This window comes from Lissotriton vulgaris, chromosome 8, assembly GCF_964263255.1.
Source record: "Lissotriton vulgaris chromosome 8, aLisVul1.2, whole genome shotgun sequence".
In the NCBI taxonomy this organism is placed as follows: Eukaryota; Metazoa; Chordata; class Amphibia; order Caudata; family Salamandridae; genus Lissotriton; species Lissotriton vulgaris.
The window spans coordinates 1,355,577,682-1,355,599,923 of record NC_141696.1 but is presented as its reverse complement, the minus strand read 5'-3'; the positions used below and the strand labels follow the sequence as shown (position 1 = coordinate 1,355,599,923).

Sequence of the window (22,242 nt, the reverse complement as noted above, 5' to 3'; positions counted from 1 at the left end):
TTTCCTGGCAGTAATTATATTGCTGTACACCGCTCCCACGGCCCGAATTCATCTCAACTGTACCTTAACAAGTACATTCCAACTCTCACGGGGCACGCATCAGGGGTGCCCGTTATCCCCTCTGTTGTTTGTCATAGCACTCGACCTCATAGTCTGACACCTGTTTGAAAAGCATAGTCACTGTGGACTCTAATTTAATACTGGCCCTCTTACTACTCACGCTATATGCCAACGACATAATCCTATATGTACACAACCCAGACGACAATCTAACCCCTGTGCTCCGTGAAGTGACGAGATATGGTACTAAGTCCGGCCTGTGCATAAACTGGGAGAATTCGGAAGTATTTCAAATGACTGAGGCTAGCTGTAGTAAGGCGGGGGACTATCCGCTGTCATGGTGTGAGGACTCTGTGAGATATCTAGGTGTCCATACCCACAGGGACCGTATTCTTCAATTTAACTGTGGCCCGGTGTTTGAAATATTAAAATGTAACATAGAACAATGGCTTAAACTGCCCCTATCAATGGCAGGAAGACTAGCTCTAATTAAAATGGTGGTATTGCCGCAATTTTTTATCTCTTCCAAAACATCCCTATCTGCTCTACAACAGTTTTTTCGCAACCCTACGCACACTGCTGCTACGGCTAGTGTGGGGTGGCAAGCAACCCGGCGTTCACTGGGAAACTTTAGTGCTACCATATGAGAGGGGCAGGTTTGGGGTGCCGAACTTTCAGATTTATTACCTAGTGGCGCAGGCACGATTTGTCCGCCACTGGTATCATACAGATACTGGGATCCCATATCATAGACACGAGACAGATTTGGCGCTACCGGCGCCACTTCATACCCTACTGCCCTCTGGGTTTTCTTGTGACCCGCAAGACATCCAGACGCTATCCAGAACCAGTTGAGCATGGTGCAAACTATTGCGTATAATGGGTTCCCGTATATTGTACTCTTCTGAGCTGCCTCTTGCGGGCAATGGTTTGGTAACCATCCTTCAGGAGACATTAGTGAAGCACACATTGGCTAAATACCATCTCACACCATTTGGAGATCTGTTCCAAAGCGGGCACATATTCTCCCACACAGATGACTCAGGTTTTAGAAACGCCAACATTATGGACCAATTTGTGCTTCTTAGACTGCAGAGGGCACTGTGCGCATGATTGAGTATCTACCCCTTGAAACCTACTGAATTCCCAATCCTCACAGGGGTAATTAAAGATGAAGATGGGAGTCATTTAATGGCTCGGATGTACAAGACTGCAAAAGAGCTGCTTCTGTGCTATGACACGGAGGTGCTAGCCGCGTGGGAGCGTGATCGTGGGTACCCACTAACGGATGGGCTGTGGAGTCGGTGGAGTCGGTGCTGTGTACAGATATGTAGAGTGTCCCTAACCATCGGCACAAGTTACTGCATTTCAAGTTTTTATGGAGGACTGATGTGACACCTAGTAAGCTGTATCGCATTGACCCCGCACTGTCGCGTTCTAATCAAGGACCCTGATCGATACTGTGACCTTATGCCCCTATACAGCTATAAATCCATTTATTCCCTATATTGGCATAACCGTTCAAGTGCAATATTCAGAAACTCGTCTCTGGCCTCACACGAACAGAGCCACATTTCAGAATCGCTTTCTCTGCCACTTCCTTTGCAACCAATTAGTGCAATGACATAGCAGAAGTTACTATCTAAGATTCCTAGATTAACACTCCGAGTTCTTCAACAAGATAAAAACTCAGCAACCTGGAAATCCCCGCTTGCTGTGTTTTGATTAGTAATAGAACTCTAATGAGCACTGATAGACGATCACTTCCTAGTGACATCTTTATTGACGTCTTATGTCCAATAACTTACGTCAAACAAGGCACCTTTCAGGTATAAATATTACCAACGTTGCCTTAAGCAAACGCTGTCTCGCTGCTGCTGAAGAAGCTGTTATGCTGATGATACCATAGCTGCTATCGCTACTGCTATCGCTGCTAACTAGCGAACGATGGTGTGGTGAACTTAGGAGATGAACAGCCGTCCCCTGCAAGAGCCCAGCAGATGCAAGCTGCCCGCGGACGCTGCCCCCCCTCCTCCTCGACGCGCTAAGAGAGACGCTGTCTTTTCTCCTGCAGAGAAATCCAGCTCCGGCGTTTCTAGTCTAGCCTTGCGGGTGACTGGGATATCGACCCCCTGAAGGAGATACCAGACCTCCATCATTCTATTCCAGAGGTATGGTGTTGACTAAACCCTTAGAGAGAATTCTTGAAGCAAACCTTGGCAAAACCAACTTAACTTAAAGCTACTTACTTACTCCCCTCCCAAGTATTAGGCTTAGGTCAGGTACACTGGGGTAGGCGTAGTTAGAAGCACCAGTTGAGTATTTTAGCCTAATGTATATATGAATTTATATATGTTTTATTCATTTTAAACCATTGTATGGCTAAGAAACCATATCAATGCTTTTACAGTATTATTTCGCAATACTTATCTTACTGTACGTACTTTTCATAATAACAAGTCTTGCAATTGTGGCAATTCATTTCTCTTGTACGAGAAGAAAGACTGTTCAATAAATGTTACCCTTTATTGAAAACACCCGTCTCTCTATTCTCTACATATTGTGAAAGTAAACTGCACAACCACTGACTGAGTAAAATAACTGTCTATTGTTTCACACGACCCTAGAGATTGACTCTTGATCTGAGGAGCAAAGTTGTCATGTTGCACGATTGTTGGAAAACTGAATCCCTTCTTGTCTGTACCAGGGAAGCTGATCACTTCCTATTCAGAGAAGAAAGTTTTCAGTGACCTCTGAACTAGTTGGTAACAACCCCAATTAAGTTTAGCATAGTCAGTGGAGGCCTGGAAGATCCGCACTTCTACGTCGATACTACTGTTTATGTTATTCCAATGCGCAGGGCCTATTGGGAAAATAGGAACTACACTACAAGTGTTTGCCCGAAGTGTCATTCTCCGGAGACCGACTCCTCACACGTGACATGGACTTGCACCAGATTAGAGCACTATTGGAGGTCGGTCTTTTGGGAAATATCCACGATGTTTGAGATGGAGGTCGCGTCCTCGCCTCCGTTGGCACTACTGGGGTACGTGCATGGTTTGATGGTCAATAGCTAGGGGGTTTACAAAACCATGTAATCTGTATGAACAGCTTCTGGACGAAACCTCCAGCAAAGCACATGCAGAACAACATGAATAGTGAGGATTTATATCAAATCCTGTTCGGACTGTACCGTTTAATTCGGTAAGTCAAAAGATGTTACACTAAAAGCACATACTTTACCTCTACCATTACTCAAGCGTTTAACCTGTACATGATAGAGCAAAATCTCAAGAGCAAAATCTCAAGAGCAAAATCTCAAGAGCAAAATCTCAAAAACATAATTTGCTTTAATTTATCAACCGGACCAATGGCCACCACTAGCTTGCACCTAGATATATTATTGAGTGACCTTCAAGTAACTAACTACTTCATTTCATGTGATGAACAATTGCAAATTAATTTCCCACGCTTAAATTTACATCTAACTTGAACCAGAATCATTCAGGTGCCATTGCTGCAAAAATTTGGAGAGTAGATGAATAATCTGAAGACCTTTCATCTATTCAATATATAGGGGTAATAATGGGTAACAATGAAGTGCTATCGAACCCCACCAGATTTTCATGGAAGCATTTCAATCTAAATAAGATGCACGTTCCCAGCTAACCGTTATCGCATGCAAACGCTCTTCCATATTACATCCCCGCTCTCACCAATGCCATTGACCTATTCTAGATAGAGGAGAGTGACAACAGAACAAAGATCTGCTTGATCCTTACTTTTTGTGTAATTTACTAGTCTAAACTATTGTAATTGTAACCCATTTATTTTAATATTATAGGAACCTCTGGAATTCCTTTGAGGCTTGTCACAAATCTCTTTGGCTTGGGATTGCCCAGTCAGTGGCACCTGTACCAGTACCATGTGGCCTTCAGTCCAGAACTGGAGTCCAGACGCCTGAAGACAGCTTTGCTTTACAGCCACAGTGAGATCCAAGGAAAAGCAAAAGCATTTGATGGAGCAATTCTTTTCCTTTCTATGAAACTTGAAAAGGAGGTAGGACTCGTTTTCTGCAATAGGTCTGCATGTTTTTCTGAAATGTTTGGCTTTTTAAAATGTTGAATGTGTTAGGAAATGATTAAGTCAATACTGAAGACTACAAAGCGCCAGAGAGTCAACAGTTGCATGTCAGCAAACTTGTGCACACCTCAACACAGAATTCTCTGATTAAACCATTTTTATTTTTTAAAATATTTTATTTTGAAAGGGGCTTACTAGGTGTTTTACAGTTTCCCAAAGTTGATGAAACATCTACAGTGCTTAGTTCCTATACTGATATGTAACTTAATTGCCCCATTCCCACTTTTATCACTCAAAAAAGACAGCAACTTGAGTGTAAGGTCAGTGGTGGGATTCAGTCAGCTTTCACAGCACTGGAAAGTTTATTTTCACATTAGAACATTTACATCTGTCTTCTTTGATTATAATCTTGGTAGACAATGTGTGTAGTAAGCTTTAAACCTAACATGGTTTGCAGACACCAATTTCTAGCTGTTGCCCCACATATAAAGTTTCAATTTTTTTCGGAGAGCACTTCCAGTCCACACTCGCCACCTCTGGAACCCTTCCATGATCCTCTGCTGTGCCTTCATAGGCGGAGAGGGGGGCATGTTCGCATTAGTGCATGAGCTGCTCCTGCACAAATCTCCAGTTACCCGGTTAGTGGATAAAAGTTGACAGTGCACTTCAGTTGGTGTGGGACACTTTTCTATCTATGCACAGGTACAGAACAGTATAATATGGCACAGCCTATTGAAACTCTTGTTTCAGTTTGTAGCCCCTTTACCCCCTGATTGGGTGGATATGTGCCATGTAATGTGCTCTTTTTATTCAACTTCTTTGCTTGAGTGTGGGCCCTTGAAGGCCATCTCATTGACTTCAGGTGAATAAATTGATGAAAATAAATGGGACACAGTTCTACATCACTTACTGTGCGGATTATATTATTTTTCTCATATACACTCATGCTCATAGTATTCACCCTGCATTCCTAATATGACGTGCTAGATAACCAAGAATCACCTTACCCTGTGAACGGGTGCTCCTCCCTACCAACTTAGGCCCTCTTGGGCTGCCTTTCAACTCTTCCATAGAGTGGGAAGACGAGAGGCAATGAGGATGAATCTAGCTCCTGATTGATTGTGAGGGATCCACAAACCTATGTCCTAGACAGGCGCTCTGATTAAATGGGCAAGTTCGGACTCCTTAATGAAATGCTGTGTGCTAGGTTCGATGAGGTCCTTTATGGCTGAGGATCTGGGTCCCATTCTAGTCCCCCTTAACCAACCAGCTTGCGGACCTTCTGACTTGACCTCTGTCACCTACTTTTTGTTCTGCGAGGAATACAGTGAATGTGAGTCATACGCCACCACACCTTCCTCCAGCGAAATCCAATGTTGCAAGGACAGGTTGTGGAGCGAGAGGCCATAGTGGAATGTGTGTCAGTGGCTCATGGCCATGGGCCGTTTGATACAAGCATTTCCAGCCATTGAGTGCCCAGGAATCATACCACATGTGTCTGGTAGCTGCCTGCCCCAGGATTGAGACCTTTTATCAGAACCCCTGTGATATCCATGTTCGTCTTAAAGCCCAGTGCCAAGGGCTGTTGACTTGAAGAACTCTCAACGCCCTCTTCAAGTACTGACTGCTATTGACAGGCAATTGACTAAATTTGCTATACCATTCTACAGTTTGAAGCATTTGTTCTTTAAATATGTTATGTTTACTTTCTTCCTATCTTGTGCACACAATATTGCAGCTTGTTCTGTGTGCTGGTTCCTGGCATGCTTTGAATAGCTTGTGATAATGTCCCCTGATACCCACTCCATACAAGGACACTCTGCCTCAGATTTCGTTTTTTCCACCATCTGATGTGTTGGTGTTTCCAGAACAAAAGCCAGGATGCAGAGAAGAATGCAGTCGCTGAGAGCGGAAATAATGATGAATGGAATGGTTGCTAGAGAATATTTTTTTTGAGTGACTTGTCACCTTTGCAGCCTAGCTGCCCCTTTATATGAGAATCACTTAGGGAGGGGGAGGATTGATGTGGGCGGCAGTTCTCATCTCAAAATAAGCATTTAAGTACTTTCCCTCCTGTAATACGTTGGAATGAACATCACAAGGACCAGCAAATGATTATGGCAAAGAGAAATGCAGGGGAAGTAAAGCCTGTTGGTGAAAATGCCTTACTGTGTCACCGCAAAGAGAACCAGTGTTTTTCAAGGAATTGTAAATGCACAGCGTCGGTTTGTTAGGCGTCTCCAAGCGGAAGGATTGCTGTCTCTTGATTGCCAGTCGGCATGAAACACGTGTCCAGGGATGTCCAGCATTGGCTACAGCAATAGTGGGTGGGCAAGCACTTAATTGGCTGCCAATACAAAAACACCATTGCAAACTTTATATAATGCATTGAAAGGATTGGTGCTAGCAGGCTGGCAGTGTGTTGTCCACCTCAGTTGTTTACATTCCCTTAAGTATATTGGGTTAACGAAAGTCAGGAAGGCACCTTTGGTGTGGAGCAGTTACAAACCTAAAAACATATAAGCAGTTTGCTAAGCACCCATAACTGAAGGACACTATCTGCAGAAGAATGGCACTCATCATGGAACATGTGTCCAGGGTTACCCCAAACTGGCTGTTCCGATATTAGTTTGTGAATACTTTATTGCATATAAGAACAAATACCTGTGAGAAGTGCATATAAAATAATGAACTTAGGGGGAACGGGGTGGGGAAAGAGAATCTTAATTAATATGTAAAATAAGTAAATAAGTTCTAGATTTCAGAGGGTGTATAAAGGATCCAATTTACATCAAGGGACATCACCGTGCTCCATGATTGTTCATACCCCAAGAGAAGAAAGATTTCCATAAGACAAAGGAAAGCATGCAATTAGATGCAGCAGGTTGCAGTGACGGCCGCCACATTCAAAAGGTGGTGGGGCGGGGAGGGGGGCACGTGGGAGGGGGCAGGGGAAGAATAAAAAATACGTTTAAAAAACTTACCTTAAGTTGACGGCCGCGTCTCGCCTTGCGCTGGTTGCTTCTTCTTCCGTGTCCCAGCAGGCACTGGAGCTGCATCAGACTACCTGTCCAATCCAGCACAGGGATTGGCCTGAGCAGGCTAGAAATATGCCCTGCTCAGACGAGGGAGTCTGTGGGGTTTTCTCCAGCCCGGCTGCTCAATGCAGCCAGGCTGGAGAACCCTAAGTGCGCATGTGTGTTTTGGTCTGCCTGAGACTGCCGGCCAAACACACATGTGCACTTAGAGAATACACATATCACTCCTCCTATCCACTCCCATGCCCTACCCCTCCCTGCAGACGCTGGCTGAACCAGCTGCCTAAAAAGAAAACGATAATCAAATATTGTTTTATATTTTTAGCTGCTGGCGCTGCCAATGGGGCGTCGCACCTCCGCCATTGCGGAGAAGCCGCCCTCGGCAGGAGGGTTGGTGGTGCCCAGCTAATTAATGTCACCAATTTGTATACTCAGTCTCTTTTCACAGATTTATCTTTTAGTGTCTCATAAAACACATTCAACATACAGATGGAGGCAAATTATCATGTTTCCTAGAAAGGGAAAAGTTGGAGCATGGCACACACTGACGTAAACCTATTTTCTCGTTACAGTACTGAGTAATCAACAGGAGCGGAGACCATAGCATTTTTTGGATATGATCTTTATTGAGGTTTCATAGGATACAAGGTGTAACAATGGGAAGTTATTAATTTACATTTGAACATCATGAAGCAATCCTCATTATAATCAAATAAACAAATCCCCAACAGACTTCCTTTCCGCCACTGTTCTCGTGCCTGGTCCCAAAAAACATACTATCTAGTGCAAATGGGCTGTGAAGTAGCTTAACTCATAACAGGATTTCTCAGCCGTCCCCCTGCTACAGTGACAACGGGGCTTCTGTGAGCATCATACGTTGGCCTCTGAGGAAATACTGTCTGAGGGTTCTTTTAAATAGACTGGATGGCTGCCCATGCCCTCAAATCATCTTCCAATTTATCATCTCTACGGACATGTTTCATACGTATCTCCTCAGTAGTCTCCCACGCAGAAACATTTCTAAACCAGTCTGAAAGTCTCGGGGATCCGTCCCCAAACATTTTATAGCTATGTAGCGTTTTCTGGGCCTTCTGGACCTTAAATTATACTATCTGGCTGGCCTGTTGCAGTACGCCACACTGTGGTGCGACGGAGGCCCCAACTGGGAAAAAAAAGAATCTCTTGCCGGGCTCCTTCGAGGCGGCTGTCCTCCCTGAGTTACTTATGAGTGGTCACACGCTTCCGAGGGATACCCTGTTTATGGTATTGCAGGTGGCAGCGTCATGGAAGAAGGCCATCAAACACGTGGTACGTCAGGCACCCTGTGGCAAACTCCTTCCATTCTGGTGGCATATACGGGATTCCTTCGACATCTCGGGCAAACTCACCCGGGCTGCCTGAGGACGGGTGACCTCTTCCTGAATGGAGACTTCATTTCACGGGAGGAAATGGAGGCCCACTTTGGGATAGGTGAGGGTCACTTTGTGCAGTACGCTAGCATCTCGCATACGACCTGGGATATCTGGAGGTCATTCTCAGAAGAACTAGAGGCATCTTGGTTGCTCCAAGTGAAATCTGACCCTGGGTTTCAAAAGAGATAATATCCTGACAGAATGCAGCACTAAAATCTGACAGACAGATCAATATAGATCTGAAATGCGCCACCTGGGACGATGATTTAGAGTCCCCCCTTTACGGACGCAGAATGGAAGAGGAAGCTAGCACAAATATGGGGGGTGACCAGCAATGCCAGGTTTAAATAGATGCAATTCTATTATATACATAGTGTGTACCTGACACCGTTATGCCTACAAAGAGTCTACCTGGGGAGGTCTGCATGATTCACTCGCTGTGCTGTAGTCCAGGCGAATTTTGGCCATGTTAACTGGAAAATACCACTGCTCCGCCCCTTTTTGGATGTGGTACTGAATGAGGTACGCAGAAAAATGCATGTAAATGCCAATATAACAATACGTCATTTTTTACCGGGTTTGTTGCCACTGTCCAAGAAGGGAAAAATGCAGTACAAATTTCCCCATCTGGGGGTTGTACTTGCCTGCAGGCATATGTATTGCAATACACTGGGCAAGCCCGACGCCCCCAACACAGACTCAATGAGTGTCTGATCTTCTAGAAGGGACAGTCGCTGAGGAGTGCTGGCTCCAAAAAGCCCATACTGATTAAAACGCAGAGTGAGGCCTTGAGATCTGGGGCAGCATGATTGCGAAATTATACAGTTGTGAGACTGATGGAGATGGTGACTCTGATGATAGATCAGCAGATGAAGGCTCTGCTAACCTACCTATGCTGGCTGCTTCCCAGTTGCCTCCTGGGAGTCTCGCAGCGACCACTGACACAACCTTGCCCATCAGCCATACATGATTGGGAGGTCCGGGTAGGACTTACTGGAAGCCAGTGGCCAAAGAGTTGCAACACTCTGTAAGGATTGTACATCATATATTTGAATGGTTTGGTGTGATGCTTCTCCTTTCTGGGATTGTACTGCTTTCCTCCCCTCTTCTGCCTGTAGTCCTACCCCACATATAGGAAATGCAATGGTTAATATTACTTTGATGGCTGTAATTTCACCCTTGCATGCTGGAGGAATATGAGGACGCTGGAGTTGCACTGTTTGCACTTTATTTTTTCTCTTTTCATTTGCTTTTATTGGCATGGGCTGATGTGATAGACAACCTCTTCGAAGGATTTCTGTTTCTGTGTGTCAAATTTCTGTCTTAGTCAAATCGTGTATGACCTCTATTATCTTGGAAATGTAATAAACAAAGTTTGCGGCGTTTTGTTTACAGTAGGCTAAGTAAAACAAACTTTCTTCTAAGTTTCTTGTTAGTATGAGCGGGGATTAGCCCCAGAAGTACCTGCTTCATCATAACCTGTGTAGTCCACCCACTGGCTCTGTTGATGTCTCCCAGCACTGCCCACACCAGTAGGTTGTCCCACACCATGGGTATAAAGTCCGCCTCCAATCCCCCACACTGTGGACAACTATTTCTGCCGGTATCATATATGGTGTGTAGAATTTTGGGGGAAAGGTAAGTTTGGTGTACATAATTAATTATATTGTAACAATTTAAACCTGGCATTGGAGCTGACCATCCTCACCCCCTCATGTACCCGCACCTAATCTTTCTTGGTCATGGGGCCCTCCAGCACTCCCTCACACTTATCCTGAACATGGAGCGCCTTAGTCTGAATGTCATCTTGCAGTGCCCTGTATGTATTATAGATCAGTCTGCTTTTCCCTGCCATGTCCAGCAATGTCACCAGTGTGTTGGAGGGTCGTGGTGTGTCTAGAAAAGTCGGCCAAAGGTCCCGGGGTGTTGCCGAGATCTTTGCATGTTGCAGATATTGTCCTGCTCCTAGTGTGAAGGATTCCATAGCGTCGCCTGTGTGAAAAGTTGTCCAGTAGAGTACAGGTGCCTTAGTTTGTGGCAGCCACCGCCTCTCAATATCTGCACTGAAAGGGACCATAGCAGCATGTCTGGGGCATACGTTGCTCTCTACAGCACTCTCGTTACTGCCCCTCCCACAATTCACAAACCTGGCATACAATGTTAGGTGTGGTCAGGGGCACCCATGCCCCTCCTATCAGCAGGATAGGAAGTGATCTCCCTTCATGAGAGCCTCATGGGAACTTCTCTCGCAGTTATCATCAGGGTCCAACCAGTGGACCGCTTGTTGAAAACGGGCAGCCATATAGTATAGTTTCATATGAGGGACCTCTAACCCCCCTTGTCAACAGCTCTATGTAAATGTGGACAGTCCAACACGCTTCCACTTGTTTGAACATAAGAGTTCTACCACTAGGCTGTCCATAATTTTAAAATAATGTCTAATTTGTAGAATCTTTTTAACAATAGCAACCCTGCCTATCAATGATAGAGGGAGTTATTTTCAGAAACGAACTGAGGCTCATAGTCTGGTAATCACCCTCCCAATGTCCAGGAACCTTTGTTTTGTAGGTGCCAATCTGATTCCCAAGTACCCTGCTCCATCCGATTCCAAGGGAAGTCCCACCCGTGGGAGTGTGCCCATCGATAGTCCAGCCAGACCCAGTGGTAACAGCTTAGAGTTCGCTGGATTAACATGCTATAGGATATCTCCATTCTGCTCTGAAGCAGTGGCCCAGCCCGTCACCATTCGAAGGTCAGTATGAAACAGATTGACTTCAATTGCGTTGAGTCTATCTTTGTAAACAGCCCATCTCTGGAGCTCTGTATCACCATCATTAGATCTGAGAGTGTTGGTGCAGTGTTTGGTGCTGCTCTGTCGCCTCCTGCCAGCCCCTTCTTCCTTGGGTGGACCTTTAGACTGCATGGTATGGGTGTAGTTTACAATTTTATTGGACTTTGCTAGTTTAGTCATCTTCTCTTTCCCCATTGTACTGGGAAATTCACCACCAATCTAAGAGCCACTTGACTGCACCACACAGGGGCCTGCTCTTCCCCCGGGTCTCCCAGGCATTCTTTTGGGGGGGGGGGGGGGCGCTTCTCACATCAGAAAACTGGGAATCACACTCTATTGAGGGGGAGGTTGCAGTCATACCCCTCTTCAGTCCTCAGCAGTAGTCCTTGATACCACAAGTGTAGGAAACTGGCCAGGGGGTCCCCCTGTCCAGACCTCTCTTCAGGCAGGGCTAATAACTCATCAGTCAGCCACCAAAATAATTGTTGGGGGACCCAGCTTGAACATGTCACATCTGCACCCTCCGCTCTGAACCTGCAGCTCACCTACTAGCTTTGTAGTCTCCTTATGGCCACTGGTGGTCTCCCATGGGTGTCCCCCTCCAGCCAAGCAGTCGCTGTGCAGCTTGCATCCCCTGGAGGGGAGGCCACATCAGTAATGTGTTCGAGAGCACTGTAATGTGGCTGGTGTTCGGGGATGTGCCGGGGGCTTATCAAAGGGGGAAGGTCCCAGCACAGGATCAAGTCGCTATTGCGTGTTTTTTTCGTACTGCCAGAAGCGATGCACTCCCCGTCACAGGGCAAGAGGCTTCAATCTAGACCAAGGGATGGCGCTGTGCCACAAACACTCTAGTGTTTTCTGCCAGCGTTATTCCGGCACGGGACAGGTGTTTCGCTGGCGCATCTCACAGTGTACATGCAGGGCTCTGTCATGGCCCCCCACTCCCTAAGTTGCTGCCAGCAGGGAGTCTACTTCCCCTGCATCGTCCTCCCCCTGCCAGCTCTGCCCTATGTTGTACTCACATCGTCAGAGCCGCAGCATCCCACCACTGCAGCTGGGGGTAACGGAGCAGTCAGCAGCAGAATTGCAAGGCCTGATGTAGCCCAGTCGTTTCCCTCATTTTGGTGCAGTCGGGCACATGAGGTGTTTTTTGCGGTCTGGTACAAGGCCCCATACTGCAGACAGAACTGCAGATGTGAGGAGTTAAAGACAACTCCCAATGGGTAAGGATTAAATCAGGGTTTTTCTGTTGCTGGCAGGAGTGCTGTACAGGAGCGTCCAATCCGTCATGTTGCTTAGGGCTTGGTCACGCCTCCGCCTATACCATAGCATAATTGTTTTGTGCTACAATAAAACTAAGGGCCTGATTACAGGTCTGGCAGTCAGAGTACCGCCGGACTGGCGGGGTGCGACTGTCTCCCGACTACCCGATTACGAGTCGGGCTGTGGGACCGCTACAACCCTGCCACAGCCGCCAGGGAACTACCTTTCCTTGTTATGTTATGTTATGTTATGTTATGCGTTTTTATTTGGCGCACAGATGCTCCAGCTAAGGAGCATCCTGGCGCCCGACAAGGCAGCAGCACAACACAACAAAACAATAATCAGACAGTATAAAAACTAAGGGAATAAGAAAGTTTTCACCGCACGGCGAAAGGAGAGCAGATCACTCTCAGCACGAATCGCCGGGGGCAGGGAGTTCCACAGAACCGCCGCGCGAACTTGAAACGAACGCCCTCCTGCCCTACTCCGTTTAAAGCGTGGCACAACAGCCAGTTCTAAGTCCGCATATCTTAAGGCTCGGGTTGGGGTGTAATGGGCTAGAAGAGCCATAAGAATCGTTGCTGGGGACCCCTTCAGAATCTTGTAAGCGACACAGAGGACCTTAAACTGGATCCGCTGGGCCACCGGGAGCCAGTGCAGTGAACGCAAAGTGCTAGAGGTAGGGCAGAATCTAGGTAAGCCTACCACCGATCTTGCTGCGGCGTTCTGGATCCGTTGTAAACGCCCAATCTCTGCCTGATTCAGGCCAACCAGTAGGGAACTCGCATAATCCAGCCTAGAGATGACAGTGGCTTGGATCATGAGCTGCCTCGTGGGGGCATCGAAAAACTTAAGCACTGGACGAAGCCCGCGCAGGATACCAAAGCAACAGGCCGCCCTACGTTTGGTATGACACGCAGATGTAAGGGTAGGGTCCAGCCAGACCCCGAGGTTCTTAAGCTCGGCGACTGGGATGGGAGCAGGACCCAGGTCCCCTGGCCACCATCTCTCTCCCCAAAGTTCCGGTTGTTTGCCAAAGACCATGACCTCGGTCTTACTAGCGTTCAGCTGGAGACAGTTGGACGTCATCCAGCTGGCGACCGCCCGCAGTCCTTGTTGAAACCTGGGGGCATCGACTTCGGCATCCCCGCTGATCGTAACCGCTAGCTGGGTGTCATCGGCGTATGACACCATCGTCATACCCCATTGCCTGACAACCTCATCCAGCGGCCTTACGTAAAGATTGAACAACGTAGGACTCAGCGAGGAGCCTTGGGGGACCCCCAGGTTCAACGGATGGAATTTGGACTGGTAAGGTGGGACGGTCACGCTAAAGGCCCGATTGGCTAAAAACGACCGGAACCACTGGAGAGCAATGCCGGTGACACCAGCCTCCTCTAAGCGCCGCAGAAGGATCGGGTGCGAGACGGTGTCAAAGGCAGCGCTCAGGTCTAATAGCACCAGCGCTGCCGTTTGTCCCGCGTCAAGCACGGAGCGAAGATGCTCCACCATATAGAGCAGAGCCGTCTCCGTGCTATGACCGGCCCTAAACCCATTCTGCGTAGCATCGAGGATATCTGCATGGCGGAGATGTTCCGAGAGGACTGCGTTGACATGCGCCTCAGTCACCTTGGCCGGCCACGGCAAGAGTGAAATTGGCCGATAGCTCTCAGGCTTGCTACCGTCCAAGCTAGGTTTCTTGAGGATAGGACGAACCATGGCTCGCTTCCACTTCAGTGGGACATAGCCTGATGTGAGTGACTAGTTGATCAGAGAGCATAGCGGCGAGATATCATGCCCTGCTAGGTCTTTGAACACAGCTGGGCAGAGCGGGTCCTCTGGGGACTTGACAGTGTTGCAGCGGTGTAGAGGCATATATATGATTGGCGGGACTGCAGCGGTCCGGTCAAGCATACTACGAGTTACTTCTCTGCTAGGGTTTACATGGAGGTTTCTACTCCATGTAAATCCTGGCAGAGAGGAACAAAGGAAGCCCTACAGGGCCTCCTGGTGCATCTGCGACCTGTGGATGCACACATGGGGGCACAACATGTGACCCCCTGTGTACATGCACACCAGTTCCTACATGGCATGGACTTTTCAGTGCATGCAGTGCAGGAACTTTTGGCGTTCCCACTGTATTGCCTGTTTCAAAAGGCACTGCCTAGGGAACGTCCAAAAAAAGCCTGCCAAACTTGAGAAACACTCGTAATGTGGCGAGTGGCCTCACCATCGGTGTGGAGGGGCGGTGGCAGGGCAAACCAGGGGCTGCACCACCAAACTCATAATCGGGCCCTTAGTGGAAAACAGAAAATTCAATTCTAAAAATTGAATTCTAAAATGTTCAGCTCAAAAAATGATGCTCTGTGACAGTGGAGAAAAGGAGAAGGAAAAAAGAAAAATGATCAAGGACTTGGCAAGTTATAATCAGGGGCGGCTCCTCTGTTGATGCAGAGGAGCGTCGTCCCTCTTCTTTGGGAGTAAAATATGAATGTTTTGCAACTGGAATTCAGTTGCAAAACATTAAAACATCCCATTCAGATTCGGTATTTGGAAGGGATGTGCTAAGCACTCCCCTTCCAAATACCGAATCCGCGTGTATTCGCAGTTCCAAATTGCAATTCGGTAACATGTTACCAAATCGCAATTTGGGATTCATATATACTAAAATGCCTTTTTGCGTTCAGCACTTTTGCAACCCCAAAATAGTTTGATACATATGGCCCTTAGTAACTACAGTGAGTAATTTGTGATTCATGCTTTGTCCACATGTTATCTTTTATTTTACGCAGATTTGCAGTGTGTTTATCTTATTGTAAAGCTCAGTGAAATGGTAGTTGATTTATTGCTGCACTCGCAACAGATTTCACTTCAGTATAATAATAACTCCATTCAAACTGCACACTAATAACATATTTTGCACTCTTCCAATAGGTCACTGAATTTACAACAGTAACAAAAAGTGGTGAGAGTATAAAGATAACTATTACTCTAACCAACCAGCTGCCTTCTGGGTCCCCAGTGTGCATTCAGTTTTTCAATATCATCTTTAAAAAGTAAGTGGTGTATGGTGCTGTATTTTCCTTTTTTATCATTTCCTTTAGCTAGCTTGAATTTGCAGGTAGTGGGTCTACATTCTTTTTATTTACTGCAGTTTTGGGTGATTAAACATTGATGTTGGTCCATATCACTATTAAATGGGTGATCACATTTTCAAATATTTCCAAAGGTTCAAAATGTTCATCAGCTGCCCACTAAATGGAGGAAAAAAACAACAAAAAAACGGCACGATGAAAGATGGTTTCCCACAGGCTCAGCAAGAGTGGCTCATGTAAAAATAGGAATTAAAGTAAACACTTGTATGTCACGATATATATGTATCATAAGGTATCTTGACAACAGGTCCTAGTATACTGGGTGATATAGGGGTAGAGGCCCAGAAGCTTGTGGTAACCTTGGAGGAAGTTATGATGGGTTTGAAAGCAACAAAGGGTGGCAAGGCCGCAGGTCCTGATGGGATCCCAGCAGATCTGTTTAAAGCAAACACCGAGATCTGGGGCCCCATGCTGGTGCAGCTTTTTAATGCAGCACTAGCAAGGGGATTAAATCCGTCTTGGTTTACCTTGGTTATTGTACCAATATATAAGAAGGGAGATAGACAAAATTGTGCATGCTACAGACCAATCTCCCTTCTAGACTCATCTATAAAAATCCTTGGCAGAGTCATCCTGGCAAGACTCCAAAATTGGGCAGAGGAAAATGGGATACTGAGTGACCTGCAGTTTGGATTTCAGAAGGGCATAGGACCAATCGAACAAGGTTTAAATTCATTGACCATTCATCAAAAATACACCAGGGTAAAGGGTGAACGCCTGTACCTTACGTTTGTCGACCTCACATCGGCATTCGATTGTGTGTCACATGTTAAATTGTGGGCAATTTTAAAAGGGTCGGGCGTGGAAGATCCTATCATTTGCTTTTTAAGAGAATTATATTCAGGGGCCACAGCATCGGTTCGTTATGGAAAAGGGGGCGAATGTACCAGAAAATTTGGTGTTGGACATGGAGTACGCCAGGGGTGCGTCCTGGCTCCATTTGTATTCCTGGTCTATATAAATGGACTTGAGCATCATCTTTTACAGGAGTGCAGGGATATGCCCAGGGTTGGCAAAAGACCTATCCCTGCACTCTTGTACGCTGATGATGCAGTCCTTATGGCCCGGACTCCCTTGGCCTTACAGAATTTGATTACATCTTTTGATAAGTTTATGATGAGTTTAGATTTAAAAATCACCTGTAGCAAAACCTTCTCCATGAACTGTGGTACAAGAATTGGGAATCAAATGAGAAGAACGTTTATTAATGAAGTTCCTTTGGAAAATACCTCCACTTTCCCCTACCTTGGTATTTTGTTCCATGAATCTGTCCTGGACAAGTGCTGTAAAGGCCAGAACTTTTTTGTTCGTAAAAACAATAATGGCCTAAAAGTTTTTTTAATTAAAAGGTGGGTAAAAAAACCAATAGGAGAAATCCTAACTATATATAATGCCACATGTACATCAGTAGCTTTGTATGGCTCGGGGCTCTGGGGGTATTCCAACATAAATTCAATCCAAATAGCTGAAAATAAGTTCATGAGGGATATTCTGACAGTACCACAAAGTGTTGCGACTTATATCTGTCATACTGAACTTGGACAACCCCATATATCAGATATAATCAGAATACAACCTATCCTCTTGTGGCATAGGGTATGGACAATAAATGAGTGTGCTGTGCACCGGGTTATGTTGCAGGATGTCTTAAAAATGGAAAATGTGAGTGGTTTTAAATGGCTAGATTATGTTAAATGTTTTCTCATAGAAATCAATTGCCAACATTTTTATGATGATCCACTCACAATGTTTAATATATCCAGAAAATTGTTGAAAACATTGTGTATGTAATACCTCGAAGATAAAAGAAGGCGAGAGAATTGAAGAAAAAGACAGTTACCTCGCATCTTTTGTTACTAACTGGTAATAAATTACAGCCGTATTTAACTTTGCCGATGACTAATTATGATCGATTTCTCTTGACCCGTTTTAGATTGAATATTGTTTTTAGACTTTTGTCCTTCCCAGAGATGAACTCATGGTTGCGTGATTTGCCTATGTGCCCGTGTGATGAATTTTCGTCCCAATCCGACATCCATGTTTTATTTTTTTGTAAATTTTATATTCTACCACGTAGGACATTTATTATCCCAATCCTCAAAGAAATGAACTTAAATAGATGTCGGCCAGCCTTTTTAGAAATTCAGAGAATGGACACTGTTTTAACTGTTGCAGTAGTTTTAGCTTTTTTTAAACATGTTTTTGAATTACGGAAAACAATTGGTCTTGATGAATTATAACTGTTTTCTTTTAACTATCCCTGTGTAAACTGTAATTTCATGTTGTTGCTTTTATGGTTATTGTCTTTTAACCGAATAAAGTACTTTTTGAACTTTGAACTTTGACAATAATATTAGCAACCAATATATTGTCAAGATATGTTTACATTTACTATTATTAACTTTGCTGTAATTATATTTTGGAGTCGATGTTGCTGTCAAATTTCTGCAGGCTGATACTACAACCACGATATCATGGTACAACACTGAGTAGGCACTATGTTTGGGAAAGAAAGTAGGCTAGATCGATAGTCAGATTTTGCAGAGGGCAGAAGCTACCCTTGGTACGTGACTCATGCTAGTGCTCAATACGTATACACTTCCAGCCTATGGCACAGAGTGGGAGCATTATAGTGATGGTTACCCACAGTGGGGACCAGCGGCAGTATTTGTATGAAAATGTTTTGGGAATATGTCAGAATGTGACGGAAGTTTGATTTACAGCTCCACAAATTTCTGCATGATAGTCATACCAAGATTGGTTCTAACATTAGGTGCATTTATTCACTCCAGTAGGTCAGCATTGACTGGTAATCCACTCACACTCAAAGTTTTTTCAGGACTTCGTTCTCATTGACATTGTCAAAGACTAACGTTTCTTCCAACTCACAACAGAGCTGTAAATCATATTGGCACGTGCTGAGACCAGTGTGTGCATAATAAAAAAGAAAAAATATTAATAAATCCCACTATCCTCTCAAATTTCCTCTTCCTTCCAACAGTTACTAACATGAGGTGAGTCAATCTGCATTAGAGAAGCATTCTGTTCTCTACTTTAGTTCAAGTATGAAAAAGCCGCACACAGGCCCTTCCCTTATTTGGGCAGTTACTGAAAGGACGATATATACAGAAGGCGACATTCTGTTTCGTTGCTTTGTGTGTGGGTCCTGCCATTGGCCACGGTTGCCTTTTGATGAAAAAAATATTTTCTTTCTTCTTTCTGAGCACACGTCCTGTGGTGGGCCCTGATTTACAAGATTGTTCACAGGTCCATGCTAGGTACGGTATTTGTGTAAGCAAAAGGGGCCAGTCCAAACATTGGAAGTTAGGAAGCAAGCTGCTAAGCTCAGTGGATGGTGCTTCACTGTGCACCTGTATGGCTTCGGCCCACAAGTCTCCATGTGTAGTTGAAGAGACAATGCAGCACAGATGATGCATGGATATTTGGTTGGCTTGTGGCTCAAAGATTAGGCAGCAGGGGAAATCGTTTGTTAGTGGTAGCAAAGATACCGAAGGCCTCACTGTGAGAATGCACTGGGACTGTACTTACATCTTCTCCTGAAAAAGTCAACTTTTTGCCTCTCAATTTTTAATGCATGGCTCTTCCAGAGGCTCCTAAATGGCAGTGCTTGGCACAGGGACCTACACATTCCTTTGTCAGGTAAATGTGTCCAAAATGGTGGCTAAGGGAAAACTTATGTGATTTGAAGTCCTCGAAGAAAGCAATTAAGACGGGACTAGCACATTCGTTACCTAACCCTTCTGTCCCAGTACCACACGATGAACAGTTTCTGGTAGATGTGACTGCGGCAAGAGTTAGGCAGCTTTCATATCATTAGTTAAGTTTGAAAAAAACGTACTATTTACATTTAACATGAATTCTCATAGAAGTTTTCTGCACAAAAATAAGAAAAACATCTGAACAAAAACAAACTAAAACTTTGAAAAATATAAAGAAGCGTTGCTATTTGCCTCCTTGTGCAAATACAGCCTAATTTCTTCTGAAACATTAACATATTTACAGCTTGAAGCATGGGAAATAATGCAATGGGTTGCTTAAGGTAAGCCCAAAACACCAGTGAAAATTAATGTCTTTGTCGTGGTTTGTTGTTTTTAGGAGGATAAAACCAACAAGTTGTAAAAAAAAATCTTGGTTCATAATTTTATTATTACTGATCTGTTCAGCGAATGACACATGTCTGAATATGTTCTAATCTCTTTTAGGGTCTTGAAAATACTGGCCATGTATCAAGTGGGACGAAACTATTACAGTCCAAAAGACCCCGTGGAAATTCCCCAGCACAAGTATGTAGATTTTCGCTATTTTTCTTTATTGGTTTATATGTTTTTTTATTAAAATGGTATGCTTGTATAGCTTACAAGGATTTCAAATACACTTCACAGAACTGTTGTCACCGTTTTAACTCATACAATACGAATTGTACATTTTGATACTTTATATATAACCAGCAAATTAAGTGCAATAGCAATTTAGTTCAGGAGCCTCTCGTGCAGGTAAGAGCTGTGGGGAGGGTTTGGGGTGGAGTCGACAGATGACGACGGAAATTAAATTAATTTTTTTTTTAATCACTTCTCTTGCGTTCGCCACACTGGCGAAGCTGTGAGTGCAGGTTAAGTGTTTTTTTAAATTTATTTTTTCCTTGTCGTTGTCTGTCGACTCCCTCCTCACCCTGCCCCACTGCTCTTACCTGCACGGATCGCTCCTGATGTAGTAGATTAATTTTGCGACAGCCCAAGTCTTCTCCTCTGTAACTTTGACAAATGTTGACGATTGCAGCATGACAAAGTAATAGCCTGCTACCTAGGTCATGTGTCTGTAGCAAAAGGCAAGGATGTGTAACAATGGTGAGTGGTAAAAATGTCATTCCTATCTTCTAAAAAAAAGAACAACGCACCTTCCACAACATTAATTAACACTATTAAAAGTAGATTCTTGGAAGTGGTATTGTTTTAAAGAACAGCTTGGACATCAGCTTAGAAAGCTATTGTACACTGTGGGCTTTTGACTAATTTATTTGCTAAGCAATGTCAGTTGACGGACGAATGTGGTATTAGTGCCTTTGAGATAGCAGCAGAAGTTCCGACTGAGTGGTAAAATATTTGTACATCACAACTAAGGCCCTCACAAGTTGCCCAATATTATACGACACAGTGTTATTGATGCTGGGCATTTCATTATGACTGGATCCCCTTTCATCTGGGGTATCAGGGGTTGATGTGCTACAAGCCCCTATACAATGTGCAAAATTGTTGCTACTTCACCGATTTTTTAATGTGACGCATGTTTCAGGGCATTTTTCAGGGCATGACGTTAAGATAATCTAAAAAATATTATGAGGCAAAAATATAATCAAATAATATTGTGGTGTACGAGAAAATTGTGATACAGAGTAAGAGTATTGATTTTTTAAGTGTTTAATATCTTTTATACATAATCGATGTTGCATTATTTTGTAATGCTTTATGATTGTGTTTGTTGTAAGTTATTAATATGCTAATTTAATTGTTTGCAATTTTTTAGGAGTTTTATTGTTTTGGTCATATTTTTTAAGTATTTTTGAGTGTACTTTGTTAACATTATTTACAGTTTGGGCTTGTAGAGGAGTAGGATGGGAAGATATTTATATGTGTATAAATATAGATTTTAATTATTTTTTACAAAGTGTAAAATGTAATTGTTAATTAAATTATTAGTTGTGTTAATTATTTGTTACTTTAATTTATATTATTCAAAACCTTTTAGTTGGTTAATTGTATGTTATGTAATTTTTGAATTCATTATTCATTAAAAAATATTAAAGATGTGAATTTATTCATTTTAATTGTATAATTAGGTTATTAAATATTGAAAATACTTAATGAACACAGTTATGAAATGTTTCTCTTTCACACAGCCTTTGCAGACTTGTTTGATGGCTGGACATTGTTTTCAAGGAAAAATGAAAATCCACATCTGGATTATAGCTTTGTTTTCATCAAAAACAGCGACTTGCATGTATCTTGTTTATGCTTGTGCTTGCTTTTCACAGTCAATGCAGATTAATTGTCTGCAGTGCTTGCTTATATGTCAGCAGCTTGTTGATCTGCTCATTCTTCTTCTCTGGGAGCCATCAGCTTTTTCTCTAGTCTGTGTGCTTCTCTCAGCATGCGCCTTCTAAACGAATTGTTAGAGCCTGCGGTGTGCAGATAATGTCATACGCAGATGATACTCAACTACTGTTCTTCTTAGGTCCTCATTCTGACAGGGTAAAGAGTAAATTTGTAAACTGCATGATGGAAGTTGCTGTTTGGATGAGTAATAACTGTCTCCAGTTAACCAGCGACAAGACTGAGATTATGCTATTTGGCAAAGCAACCGATAAATGGTCAGCCAACTGGTGGCCCGTACAACTCGGCTCGGCTCCTGCACCTAAGCAGGAA

The 22,242-nt window shown here is 44.1% G+C and overlaps 1 protein-coding gene across 1 annotated transcript in view; it reads left to right on the top strand.

Moving 5' to 3' along the window:
• PIWIL4 (piwi like RNA-mediated gene silencing 4) overlaps positions 1-22,242 on the top strand; it is a 376,427-nt gene that overhangs the window by 81,778 nt on the left and 272,407 nt on the right. The window contains exons 5-7 of the mRNA XM_086933498.1: positions 3,905-4,119; positions 15,582-15,703; positions 20,026-20,106. Coding sequence (XP_086789624.1) covers positions 3,905-4,119; positions 15,582-15,703; positions 20,026-20,106 — 418 coding nt within the window. The remainder of the gene's footprint in view (positions 1-3,904; positions 4,120-15,581; positions 15,704-20,025; positions 20,107-22,242) is intronic.